Source organism: Lipotes vexillifer, unplaced genomic scaffold, assembly GCF_000442215.2.
Source record: "Lipotes vexillifer unplaced genomic scaffold, Lipotes_vexillifer_v1.1 scaffold242, whole genome shotgun sequence".
Lineage (NCBI taxonomy): Eukaryota > Metazoa > Chordata > Mammalia > Artiodactyla > Lipotidae > Lipotes > Lipotes vexillifer.
The window spans coordinates 415491-429373 of NW_006771376.1; the positions used below are offsets into that span (position 1 = coordinate 415491).

The following is a 13883-nucleotide window of genomic DNA, read 5'->3' on the forward strand; positions in this document are numbered from 1 at the left end:
CACAGCTCTGACCATATCCTTTCCTCTCTTCCAGAACCTCCAGTGGCTCCCAGCTGCCTTTAGGATAAACTTCCAACCTCTTAGCCAATCTCTAAGTCTTATTCTCCCCTACCAGCTGTTGTCTTGAGCCAAACCAATCCGTGTACATCCTCGGCCTGAGCAGGCAGATTTGCCTTTACTAGCTGCCTTGCCTCTCCTTCCTTTTGTTTGCATACCAACATCTTAGAAGGGGTGGGTCCCAGCTGCCCCCTGCCCTGCTCCCCTGATCCAGCCTCCCCAGTGACTCACTTCCCTCCTGCCAGCATCTCTCAAAATATCCCTCAGCAGGGAGCCTTGTGCGGGTATAGGAGGGAGGACCTCCCAGCGGGCAGTTGCAGCCTTCCACCAAGCTGGTCCAGGGGAGATGAGGTGAGAGAGGGCCTGGGGAGGACGTTTTGAGACAAAGGCCTCACTTCCTCTTCCTCGTAGGCAGGGGCAGCCTTCCACCACGGAGAGCCCAGCTGTCAGCTGCCTCACGGGAAGATGCTGTGTGGACCGGGCAGCACGGGTATGCGTGTGGCCACTGCCCTGGGAGTGCTGTGGTTCTGCCTCACAGGTGAGGGGAGCAGAGTGGGGCCTGGAGGTGGGGGAGGAGGGGACCATTCCCACCAAGCCTCTCTGTCTAGCAGGGCTGGGGAGGTTTTGGCTAACCTCCTCCCAATCTCCTCTCTGCCCTGTCCACCTCATTCCTACCTCTGGGATCCAACAGGCAACTTACTTTACATTTTTTAGACTCTGTTTTCTCTTCTGTAAAATGGTAATGTGAGCACTAAATGCGATAACGCTGTTTCTCGAACAAACTGTATGTATGCTTCCTCCCCAGGGCCTTTGCACATACTGTTCCCTCTGCCTGAAAATTTCTGCCCCCGAATGTCTGCATGACTTGATCCCTTATTTCATTCAGGCCTTTGCTCAAATGCCACCTTCCCCAGGCTTTCCTGGCTACCTTGTATAAAATAGTTCATCTTCCCTCCCTTTCCCTGACCTTACTTCATGCTTCTTCCCAACATTTATCTCCACCTGACATATTATATGTTTGCTTGCTGATTGCCTGCTCTGCTCAAAGAGCAGGATGTATCTCCAGGGCCAAGGTTGATGCCAGCCACATAGCAGGTGTGTAAATCTTCCCACACAGTCCTTGGCACAGAGTTAGCATTCAATAATGGCAGCTACTTTAATAACAACATCATCATAATTCAAATCCTAATCAGTTTCTGCTCTAAGGGAGAGTTTGCCTTCTCCCGCCAAGGGGTAGACAAAGTTGAGTGTCTGGTGCCATCTGGTGGTCGGAAAGAGGAAGCACCGCTTTACCCAGAGCTATTGATCCTTTGATTTCTTCAGACAAAGGGCTTTGCCTGGGTGATTCCTCCGGTTTCATCCCCCAAATGCCCGAAACAAGGGGCACCCTGTTGGTCTCCAACTGGAGAGCTGGCCTGTGGCACCTGGCATTGTGGCAAGAGATCCAATGCCCCCATAAGACCTTTGGAGATCACTACACACTGCAAAGATGATGATACCCACTCCCTGTATGTTATTCATGATGAAAATACTAACTATAAAATGCTATTTTTCTAAGTGTGAGAAACCTTTAAAGAGTGCAGTATTCAGTTAGCTTTGTTTCGAGACTGTTTGATCGTCACACTTTTTTTTTTTTTTTTTTTGCGGTACACGGGCCTCTCACTGTTGTGGCCTCTCCCGTTGCGGAGCACAGGCTCCCGACGCGCAGGCTCAGCGGCCATGGCTCATGGGCCTAGCCGCTCTGCGGCATGTGGGATCTTCCCGGACCGGGGGCACGAACCCGTGTCCCCTGCATCGGCAGGTGGACTCTCAACCACTGTGCCACCAGGAAAGCCCTATCTTCACACTGTTTGAGTGTGCCTGCTTTGCTGGTGCCCAAAGCACACAATCTAACCATTACCCAAGAATGGCAGTGCCAGGCTAGGGGACACATCTCACCAAAAGAAAAGCTATCAGGAACCCCTACTTAACTTTCCAGGGCTCTAAAAGAAGAGCTGGACTGGAGGCAGAGGTGACTGGGTGGGAGGCTGCAGGGTAAATCCACAGGATAGAGGGCAGGGGTAGGAGCATGGGAACCTGCTCCACCGGGCTTTTCTCTGGTTATGTCATGCTCTTTTTTCATTCCCTTTCAATCTCAGCTTAATATCTCTTTATGGAGAAAGTGGCTCACCACCATATTTAAATGCATGGTTATTCTTTCTTTCTTGCATAAAAACTAATCATGTGTATTTAGGAAAAGAAAAATGAAAAAGCACTTGAGATTCTTTCTCATCCAGAGAAAACCAATAATAACATTTTAGTGCATACTTTTTAAAGACTCCCTTTTTACAATTTATAAAGATAATATATATATATGGGAAATGCAACCAGCACAGACAGGTGTAAAATACCTGCCAGAGTTTTGAAAAGCTACCTCCTTGCTTTCTATCCATTGGCTTGCTTTCTTCCTTCGTACCCCTAATCACATACTAATAAGAATTTGTGTGCTAGTTTGTCCCTCTCTCCCACTAAAACGTAAGCTCTGTAGGGGTGTGACCTTGGTGTTGTTCTCCGTGGCATTCCTAACTCTTACCCCTGGCATAGTGGGTGCTTACTATATTCCTTCTGATTGAATTAGAACCAAAGGTAATAAACTCTTAGGACTTAAAAAAAAAAAAAAAAATGGGGGTGGACAGGGCCTGAAGTTAACCCGGAAGGGGAGGGGGACTAGGGAGGCCCGGAGTGTCCCGGCCCCTCCTCACCGTCCCACCCCACCAACCGCATCCCCAGGTGCCGCAGTGGAAGTCCGGATCCCTGAAGACCCCGTGGTGGCCCTCGTGGGCACTGACGCCACCCTGCGCTGCTCCTTCTCGCCCGAGCCCGGCTTCAGCCTGGCACAGCTCAACCTCATCTGGCAGCTGACAGACACCAAACAGCTGGTGCACAGCTTCGCCTGGGGCCGCGACCAGGGCAGCGCCTATGCCAATCGCACTGCGCTCTTCCCAGACCAGCTGGCTCAGGGCAACGCGTCCCTGAGGCTGCAGCGCGTGCGCGTGGCTGATGAGGGCAGCTTCACCTGCTTTCTGAACATCCGGGACTTTGGCAGCGGCAGCGCCGCGGTCAGCCTGCAGGTGGCAGGTGAGAGCCGCGAAGGGGTTGTGTGTGCCCTCCCTTTGGCACACCCCTCATACTTCCCGCAACCCCTTTACCCACTGCCCCAGGGCTGACCCGTGTCCTCACAGCCCCAGGCACCTTTCCCCTCCACTGTGTCCCGCTGCCCTTGCCTTACCTTGACCTCTGCCCTCTACCCTGTGCTCCCCTCCAGCCCCCTACTCAAAGCCCAGCCTGACCCTGGATCCCTACAAGGACCTGCGGCCCGGGGACACGGTGACCATCACGTGCACCAGCTACCGGGGCTACCCCGAGGCCGAAGTGTTCTGGCAGGATGGGCAGGGTGCGCCCTTGACCGGCAACGTAACCACGTCGCAGACGGCTAACGAGCAGGGCTTGTTCGACGTGCGCAGTGTTCTGAGGGTGGTGTTGGGCGCTAATGGCATGTACAGCTGCCTGGTGCGCAACCCCGTGCTGCAGCAGGACGCTCATGGCTCTGTCACCATTACACCGCATAGAAACCCCACAGGTTTTTGTTTTCTTAAATGTCCCCCTGGGGGTGGTGGTGGTCCTGTGTGCAGGGGTCACGGTATCTGAATCTAGCTCCATACCTTCAGTCTCTCGGAACAGTGAGATGCCTAATAATAATAACGGAAAAGATAAACAGGGTGCATAGGCGGCAATCTAACCGTGGTGGGAGTGGGTGAGGGTGATGATTACAGGTCCTCTCAGCTCTCTGGGTCCCCTGACTCCAGGGCTCTGGAAACCTCTGGAGAGAATGGAGAAGCATTCAGATCTCAGAAGAGAGCGGAAGGATAGGAGAGGAAAATGGATCCTGGCGGAAAGGGGAGTTTTGCTAGGGCTGGAGGCTGCTGTAGGCCGGGTCTCCTCCCCACCCTCCCACCCCGGGGATGGACCTTGTCAGGCCAAGGCCAAACTGCTATGATTCTTGTCAGAAGATTAGGGAGACTCCACGTCTGGAAGTGCTGAGACTTAATCTGTTTTTAGGTCTGGGGAGAAAATGGGAAGATGGAACGGGACCTGGGGGTTGATGGAGGAGCAGGATGCTAGGGGGTGGTAGCCCGGAGTGTCGGCGCCCCTCCTCACTGCCTGCCGCTCCAACCTCGCCCTCAGGCGCTGTGGAAGTCCAGGTTCCCGAAGACCCCGTGGTGGCCCTCGTGGGCACTGACGCCACCCTGCGCTGCTCCTTCTCGCCCGAGCCCGGCTTCAGCCTGGCACAGCTCAACCTCATCTGGCAGCTGACAGACACCAAACAGCTGGTGCACAGCTTCGCCGAGGGCCGCGACCAGGGCAGCGCCTATGCCAATCGCACTGCGCTCTTCCCAGACCTGCTGGCTCAGGGCAACGCGTCCCTGAGGCTGCAGCGCGTGCGCGTGGCTGATGAGGGCAGCTTCACCTGCTTCGTGAGCATCCGGGACTTCGGCAGCGCCGCGGTCAACCTGCAGGTGGCAGGTGAGAGCCGCGAAGGGGGGGGGGTCCCCTCCCTTTGGCACACTCATACTTCCCGCAGCCCCTTTACCCACTGCCCCAGTGCTAACCCGTGTCCTCACAGCCCCAGGCACCTTTCCCCTCCACTGTGTCCCGCTGCCCTTACCTTACCTTGACCTCTGCCCTCTATCCTCTGCTCTCTTCCAGCCCCCTACTCAAAGCCCAGCATGACCCTGGATCCCAACAAGGACCTGCGGCCCGGGGACACGGTTACCATCACGTGCTCCAGCTACCGGGGCTACCCCGAGGCCGAAGTGTTCTGGCAGGATGGGCAGGGTGCGCCCTTGACCGGCAACGTAACCACGTCGCAGATGGCTAACGAGCAGGGCTTGTTCGACGTGCGCAGTGTTCTGAGGGTGGTGTTGGGCGCTAATGGCACCTACAGCTGCCTGGTGCGCAACCCCGTGCTGCAGCAGGACGCTCATGGCTCTGTCACCATCACAGGTAGGGGCAGACGAACAGCTGGGGAAGGATAGAGGGGGCCATTGCCTTTTATCTGGACCCTGAGCTGGAATTTAGGTAGGCTTGGGTGGTCAGAAGACTTAAAACATTTTCATACATTTCAGGTGTTTCAAACTCTCCCCCAAGAAGTCCTTAAGGGACTTGCTTTATCGAGCTGATAGGAATCATTTGTAGTGTTTGCCCTTCTAAGAGCGTCTTAGGTGGTACCTGTGCTTCTTGTACAGGGAACTGAGTACCTGCCTGGATCTGGAGGTGTGGGCGGGAGTTCTGGAGCAGCCACAAGGCATGGCTCTGGAGTGCTTTCCTGCGGGAACCTCTCCAAGTGCTGGGAAGGTGTTGCTACATCACCATCTGATGCTGGGCACCGTCTGACTGCGAGGCCCTGAGAGACAGCTGGAGCTCTCCAGGTGGCCATACCCCTCACCCCATCAATGTCAGCTCTCCTGATGGAGTTGAGCGGGACCCAGGCAGCCTTTGGAACAGCCGGGCTCTCTGCTGCCCCCATGTGGTCAAACACTAGATCAACGCCGCCCCTTTGGCAGTTGCCGCAATCTCTGGTTTGGGGGTCCTAACCCAGACACACTTCCCTTCCTTTAGTGCCCACCTGAGTGGCACTCAGGTGAAGCGGGCTCAGGCCCACACTCGGGCCAGGAGAGGCAGTCTTCCTCCTTGTTTGGACCTCATTCTGGCTCCTCTGTCCCTCCTCATGGGCCAACTAAGCTTTCCCAGGGGTGTCCCTGCATTCTCTGGGGTCAGGACAGCAGGTTCTGTCCGTCTGGTTCTCCTATTTTCTCTTCCATGACTTCCACCCGACCCACAGCCCATGCAAGTCCTAATCCCTCTGGTGGCCAGTTTCTGCATAAGCCTCTGGATTCACAGAGGCTTCCTATCTTCCTGTTCCCCCCACTTACATGGACATTACGTGGCCTTCACTTATGCAAGCTCAGAGGCAGTGCCCATCACACTTGCCTTCTAGGCATTCAGGCTCATTCCTCCTTCTCTTTTAGGGTTTTCCTTCTGGCAAGGCTGTGTTCCCTCTGCCCACCCCCTCCCCAAGATCGATCCCATCCTCTTTCTGGAGACCCTCAGGTCTGTACTTTCTGTGGAGGAGTCACTGCCCTGGGCTGTTGGATGTCCCGAGGGGTCTCTTTGACCTTTTAGAGAACAGTATATGGTCTGATGTATCCACAGGAGAGAATCAGAAATATTAGATACAGCAGGATTGACAGAGAATGTAAAGCTTTCAGAGGAGGAGTGGTCAGAATGGGCTGGAGTTTCAGGAGAAGTCTCTAGGGACAGGTGGGAGTTGAGGGGAACCTTGAAGGATTGGTGAACTCTGTGATAATTTGCACACTGAGCTGAACTGGATATTCACCACACTGTGTAGAAAGGGCTTGTGAATATAAATGTGGTTATACTCATGTACCTGAAGATGCAGGTCTGAGCCCTACTCTGTCCTTGACTGGTGGGATGAGGGCAAGGCTGACCTGTGCTCCAGGCACCAACAGCAGCCTAGAGGTGGACATAGCAAGAGCCCCTCCTCCTGGGTACTTCTGTGGCTCTGCTCCATGCTTTGTTGCAGGAGCCCCATCCTGGGATCCCCAGGGGTTTCTTCAGTGTGCTTCATGGACCAGCCCCTCCTGTCAGCTGCCATCCTCCTCTCCTGCTCACTGGGGACATTTACCCCACCTAAGAGAAAAATCTTTATTGAAAATTTCAGTAGCTGACATTTAAAGTGCTTTCTTTTCACAGATGAGGAAACTGAAACCCAGAGAGAAGAGAGAACTTTCCCAAGGCCACAGGCTAGCACAGTGGCTCTGACGCTTTCAGTGATTAGACACCTCTCTGAAAATTGGATACGTGATAAACGCAGTCACTTGCATTTAAGTTTTGAGGGTTTGTGGCCCCTCTAAACTCAAACACAGGGGTCTGTGGACCTTGGCTCCGACAGCCTGCCGTAAGCAGATGAACCGGAACCAGAATCCAACTTTTAGCCTCTCAGCCTAATTTTCTCTCCTCCCCACCACCCAGCCTCCTGTTTTTGTGAGAGCAGGTCTGGCCTACTTTGGAGCCCTTGGCCTGTATTTTGCTTCAGGCAGCTTTGAGCCTTGTTAAACACTCTGGGATTGAGACTTTCAGTCCTCCAGCCTGGTCTCTCCCGCACCCGGGGTTGCTGTATGTGGAGGGGGCTTTATGGAGCAAACACTGGACGTGGAGCCTGGAGATGCAGGTCTGAGCCCCGCTCTGTCCTTGACTGGTGGGATGAGGGCAAGTCTGACCTGTGCTCCAGGCACCAACACCAGCCTGAGGGTGGACATAGCAAGAGCCCCTCCTCCTGGGTATTTCCGTGGCTCTGCTTTCCTGCAGGGGCCCCACCCTGGGATTCCCAGAGGTCCCTTCCATGAGCTTCAGGGACTGACCCTCCAGGCCCCTCATATCAGCTCCTGTCCTCCTCCCCTGCTCCTGCTCGTCAGGGTGATGGGTCCCTTTGCTGCCGGTATCCAGAGCGGCAGCGTTGCCAGCCATACCCGTTGAAAGTGACATTGCCTGCAAATCCCTGCATCTGTGTCACGGTTTCCACTGCCCAAGGGTTCATGGCACTGCTGTCTGCTCTGACAGCACCTTCTGCAGGAGCTGCCTTCCCCCTGGCTTTTGTTAGATTTGTTGTCTCCAGGGCCTCTGCTCAGGACCCCGCGTGGGTCCTGGGACTGGGCTGGAGGATGGTGTGCTCAGAACAGCTGCTGGCCCTGACCCAGGCGAGGGTGGCTCAACTCCTTCCCTCTGCACTGAGATAGCTAACAGGGGGGCCCTCAGTGTTTCACAGAAACATTCCCCTGGCAAGTCTCCTCTTGGGTAAACCCAGAGCCTTCACTCTGGCACCCTCGGTGTCCGCCCTCATCTTTACACGGGAATCTGCAAACATCTTCTGTCAGGGGCTGGATAATGTATATTTTAGGTTTTGTGGGCCACGTACCGTCTTTGTTGCTACTGCTGCTGCTGCCTGTCCTTTTGTTGGTAACTCTTTACAAATGTAAAACTATCATTAACTCAAGGGTTGTACAAAAACAGGCCACAGGCCAGATTTGGCCCACGGGCTGTAGTTTGCCAACTCCTGATCTATAAGATGGGGGGTTATCACCAGGTGGGACATTGGGTAATCAGGGAGGGCCTCCCGAGGAGGAATCGTAAGCTAGATGGGGAGTTAGGGAGCAGTTTTTAGGTAGAGGAAACTGACAGCAATGGTGAGGGGGCTGGAAGGAGCCTCTGCAGAGAACGGTTAGGACACCAGTTCGTCTGGAGCAGTGGAATTACAAAGAAGAAGACTGAAGCACTATTCTCAAGTCAGTAGGGAGCCATGGAAGGTTCTTGAGCATCATCAGCCACAGACTCTTCAGCCCTCCCAGGTTGAGGCATGTCCACGGCAGCCACGGCTGTCAGGGTTTAGAGGGTGTATGGATGGGCAGGGAAGGGGCACGGGAACTTAAGTAAGCTCTCTTCATGGTGTCGGGGCCCAGTGAGGGTAGGAGCCCCTGTTCACACCTTGGAGGCAGAGGGGCTGTCCTCTGGGCCACTGGGGGCCAGGCATGACAGTCTCTCTCCATTCTCCCCACCTCCCCTCCCAGGGCAGCCCATGACATTCCCCCCTGAGGCCTTGTGGGTGACCGTGGGGCTCTCTGTCTGCCTCGTCGCACTGTTGGTGGCCCTGGCCTTCGTGTGCTGGAGAAAGATCAAACAGAGCTGTGAGGAGGAGAATGCAGGTGAGTGAGAGAGGGGTGTGTGCGCGCGTGCGCGCGTGTGTCCCTGGGTATGTTAGTGTGTCTGTGACATCAACACGAGCGTCAATTTCCAGTGACAGAATGAGTGTGGGTGTGCAAATGCAGCTAGACTGTGTCTGTGTGTGATCTTGAGGCCGAACATGTGTTGTAAACAAGTGTGAGCCTGCCTGTGAGTGTGCAGACATGGCAGGATGAGTGTGGATATGAGTGTGACTGGGAGTGAGTGGTGGATGTGTGACAAGGGGATGGATGTGTCTGTGCAAACAAGCGTGACTGTGAGAGCCTGTGTCACATGGGAGTGTCTGTGAGTGAAAGCATATGGAACTCGAGTAGCACAAGCGTGAATGCTTCGTGGGTTTGCGTGTCACCGTGAGAGGGTGTGTCTGCCTCCAAGTGGGGCAGAGTCTGAGGCAACTGCTGTTTGCTTGGGCTGGGGGGTCAGTAGGCGTTGACTTTGGTGATTGGTAGGTGGTGAGTCGACATCGATAGGTAGGTGGTTTGGCCTTGATAGGTAAGTTGACTCTAGTGAGTGGTGGGTGAGTGAGTGGACATTGGTGAGTGGGTGAGTTGACCCTGGTGGGTGGTATGTGGGTGAATATGAAAGTAGATGATGAGGGGTGGGAGATGACTGGGTGTCAGGAAGGAGAGCGTTTGTGAACGGAGAGGAGACTGGTCAGTTGGAACAGGTGGGTGGCGCCTGTGTGGCAGGTGGCTGGGCAGGCTGCGGAAGGTTGAGGAACCGTAGACGGGTGGGTATGCACGTTGGAGGTGGTGGTTGACTGGGTTGGTGAGTGAGTGGACGGTGGGTGATGGGGCTGGTGGATGGTGGAGGGGCAAGTAGATGGTCCTTGGCCAGGTGAGTGGTGGGCTCCAGGCTGGGGTCCCTTTCGTCCTGCCACAGCACTCTGCTCTGTGCTGGCCTCAGGCTCTGACCCTGTGTCCAGCATTTGGACCACAGACCAGGCCTGCTCAGCCCCATTTACCTGCTCTCGCGCTCCCGGGAGCAGAAGTTCAATGATGAAAGTGGGGCTGAGAAAGTTTTGGTTCACTCTTCCAGGCGCTGAGGACCAGGATGGGGATGTAGAAGGATCTAAGACGGGTAAGTCTGAGCTAAGAGCCGGCACTGAACAGGGGAGAGGACTCCAGCATCTGGAGGGGCCACGTTTCACGTGAAGGTTTGAATGAAGTGTGTCCCGGGGACTGAGGCCTCCCAACCTAGGTGCGTCTGTCTTCGCTCAGCGTTAGACCTCAGGCAGGTCTCCCGGGTGCTGCTTTGTTTCTCCTGCCTCTGCCTTTACCCACCTACCAGGCCACTCAACCCTGAGGGACCTGCACTGTGGAGTCTGGTGGCTTCCTAGGGGTGGAGTGAGGGCTCAGGAGACAGGGCAGCCTGGGTTTTAGTTCCAGCTCCAGCTCATATAAGCTGAGTGGCCTTGAGCAAGTCACTTTGCCTCTCTGGGTCTCAGTCTCCTCCTAACTGCTCCCTTCATAGGTTGTGTGGGTTAAATTAAATGAGATCATGTATCTAAAGGGCCTAGTGTCATACCTGGCGCCTATAAGGGCTCCATACTTTGCAGTCCTGTTATTAGGACTATATTATCAGCCTGACACAGTCCCACTCTGGTTAGAGGCTGTGTGACTTTGGTCAAAGTGCTTTGTTCCTCTGGGCTTCAGTTTCTCATCTGTAAAATGTCTTCCTGCCCTGATGGCACCAGAGGGCCCTTTTGAAGCTATCTCGAGTGACTTTGCAAAGGGCATGGCACGAGCCTGGAGCCCAGCGGGGGCTGGAGGCCTCACTGCCTTCTCTTCCCTGGGCTTCTTAGCTGGGGGAGGCAGGTTCCCACTGAGCCATTTGGGATGGTGCCAGTTGACACAGCTTCCCCCCAACACCCGCAGAAGGAAGGGCAGGAAATGGACCCCTGGGGACTGCTGTAAATTATGTCAATTAATTCTCTGCCTTTGCTGTCCCCGGGTGTGGCCAGTGTGGAGACAGCCCTGGGATCAGGCCTCATTTGTCATGCTTGGAGGCAGGTATAATTGGCAGAAGGGAGGGAGTGGCGAGAAGAGGGAGGCTTAGAGAGCACTGGGTCCCAGTTCTGCACGATCCCAGGCCCACCGGGGGACACTTGCAGCCCCCTTCAGTGCCTCACTTCACCCTATTTGTAGAGCTGGCTCAGCGTACTCTCACATCTCCAGCTCATAGGAGGGCCGGGGAGTTGTTCCCGTTATAGAGATGCAGAAAACTGAGGCGGGGGGGAGGAGTGACAAGCCACAGAGTGGAGCTGGGACTTGGGATAGCAGCCGAGGGCCCCTTTTCTGGTGCTGTGATGTTGCCCTCACCCTCTTAACTGTCCCTCCTGCCTTCTCCCAGTTCTTCTAGCCTTTATTTCTTCCTTGGCTCCTGTGCCTCTGCCCAACACCTTACCCCACCACTTTTCACAGTGCCCCCCTCACTGTGTACTCCTTCCTTTTTTTTGCAGCCCTGCGGCCTCTGAAACACTCTGAAAGCAAAGAAGGTAAAGACACGTGGTGTTTGAGATTGTGTATCTGTGTGTTTGTGTGCCTGTGTGTAGGAGGCTGGGGAGGGTTGTTGTTGGTGGGGGTGATTATCACCCTTCACTGCTGCCCTGAGGCTCCCTCCCCAGAAGAGCAGCCTCGAGTCCCCCCTGTTGAAATGGCAGAGAAACCAAGGTCCCCGCTGCTCTAACAGGACGCAAATATGATAGAGGCTTAACCAGGACAGGAGTCGAGGTTGTCTTAAGGCCACTGGTGCCCTGGAACCAACTTCCACTTACCTGGTTTCTGTCTTCTTCCACTCAAAGCTTCCAGCCCCAGGTCCAGAGTAGCTGCTCCAGCTCCCACAGCCCCTCCAGAAGTAAGGGGGAAAGAGGAGAGGGAGGGGACATTTTCTTCTAGGGCTTGACTAGAAATAGCTCCCGTCACTCCCGTTTATATCCATTTGTCAGAACCTAGTCACATGACTCCTAACTCAAGTGAGGCTAGGAAATGTGGTTTTCAGCTAGACAGCCACGTTCCTGGTCCATAGTCAGTGGTTAGGAAGTGTTAGCAATCGTTATTATTTAGATTACTGTAACATCAGCAGTTACATTAGCAAGTGGTTGGTTGGAGGTTAGTTTAGTTTGAGATTCTTCCTTATTAAAAGTAACCAAGAGCCACACCTACGTATGTGTGCTTGTGTATAAATATATGTGTATCTCTGTGTGTGTGTGTCTGTGTGCGTGTGTATTTTGAACAAACTGTTCCTTGATGCAGACTTGTCATTAAATCTGAGTGGCTTCCAGCTAGAAAATCAAAGGTTTGGGGACCTTAATTTTTGGCCAGAGGTTATGGAGCCTTAAATAATTTTCAGGTTGCCTTGTTGTCCCTGTTAGGAAATAAACTTTCACCAAGTCCCTGGAGGCTCATCCCTGCATTTAGCTTTTCTTTGGGAAGAAAGGAAGGAAGGACATAGGCCCTGTGCTCAGGAAACTCCCAGAGGTTGGGGGCAGTGGGGCCCTCAGAAACCTGTGCAGAATTCCTGATAAAAGCTGGGTGAGAGGTCTTCAGAAAGGCAGCATCATGCGGAAGAAAGAGCCCCCCTAGGGGAGACCTCGCTCTAAGTCTCTGCCCATAACCTTCCAGGGGGGTTCCTGTCACACCTCCCTTACGAGATGCCAAGGTGCCAAATGCAGAAGTGCTCTGTAAAGCAACAGGAGTGGAGGCCTGTGTTGGGGTCTGGAGGGATGGAGATAAATTATCCACCTCCCCGTTGTCCTGAACCAAATGAGGCATAGAAGGATCGAGCAGATGGAGATCAAAACGTCAGCCTGGGTGTGTGGAGCAGGGGGCCTCCTGACCCTCTCCCCAGTGTGGCAGCCTGGCCCCCTGGTCTCTGGCCAGGCTGGACAAGCACAGAGGCAGTCCCCAGAAGGGAGAGCTACTCTTCCAGGGACAGACGGAGCCCAAAGGATGGGAGAGGGAGGGGCAGGGTCACACATGCCCCGGTCTGTCTTCTAAACTCTCCATGCAGGTCAGGGAGTGGAGTGAGGCCAGGGGTGTGAATCTATAGGGTGAAGATGGATCAAAGGACAGGGAGGGTGTGGGGGCGGAGTTGGGAAGGGAAGGGTGTGCCGGACAGAGGGGAGGGTTGTGTGCAGGGTGGGTGAACCCCTGGGGATTGAGCAAGAGGCTGGCGAGGATTGGGCAGTCTCCCCCAGGCACCCTCGTGGTCTGTCTGAGGCCCAGCTGCTTGTGTGTGTGTGTGTGTGTGTGTGTGTGTGTGTGTGTGTGTGTGTGTGTGTGTGTGTGTGTGTGTGTGTGTCTCTCTGTCTGTCTGTCTGAGCCTCGAGGGCAGTGCTTGATGCAGGGGGCTGCTAGTCAGGCTGCTGCTGGGCCCTGTCACACATACTCTTCCCCTTGAGTATGTGACCACACCCCTGGGGTTCTGGCACGCTCCCGACAGTAGAACTCCTGCATTTAATGCTCTCCCCGCTTTTTCTCCTTCCCATCATGAAATGCAGATGATGGACCAGAAATAGCCTGACCACGAGGACCAGGGAGCTGCTGCCCTGCCCTGGGGCTCCCACCTCTGGCTGCACTGGGGCCTCAGTGTGAGCCCTGGGCTGGGGGCTTCTCTGCCCTTAAAAGATGGCTTCTACTCTAGCGGGTCTACTCATTCTGCAAAGGACACTCATTCTGCATAGACCACCCCGCAGCCTTATTTATCCGATGGACATGATTCCCAAGTCATCCTGCTGCCTTATTTCTCCAGTGACACGATACATAAATCATCCTGCTGCCTTATTTCTCCAATGGATATGCTACATGGACCAGCTGGCTGCCTTTTTTCTTCAAAGATGTGACACACAGTCACCAATTATCACTTCTCAGCCTTTTCTCCCACCTGCCCGTAATTCTGTCTCCTCTGACAGAGCCACTGCAGCCTTTCCTCGAGTCTAGAGGCTTCTCCTGCTCTGTCCCTAAAGTTGG

General features: G+C 54.5%; 1 protein-coding gene across 2 annotated transcripts; it reads left to right on the plus strand.

The window, feature by feature from the left end:
• Positions 1-522: 522 nt before the first annotated feature.
• Positions 523-13437, plus strand: CD276 (CD276 molecule). Of its 2 annotated transcripts, XM_007446648.1 has the most exons (9): positions 523-595; positions 2827-3174; positions 3362-3676; positions 4282-4620; positions 4804-5100; positions 8742-8876; positions 9952-9993; positions 11375-11410; positions 13415-13437. In XM_007446648.1, the coding sequence occupies exons 1-9, from the start codon at positions 523-525 to the stop codon at positions 13435-13437; spliced, it is 1608 nt and encodes a 535-aa protein (XP_007446710.1). The 2 variants fall into 2 exon arrangements, with proteins under 2 accessions (XP_007446710.1, XP_007446711.1); XM_007446649.1 differs by lacking the exons at positions 2827-3174; positions 3362-3676.
• The last annotated feature ends 446 nt before the right edge of the window (positions 13438-13883 follow it).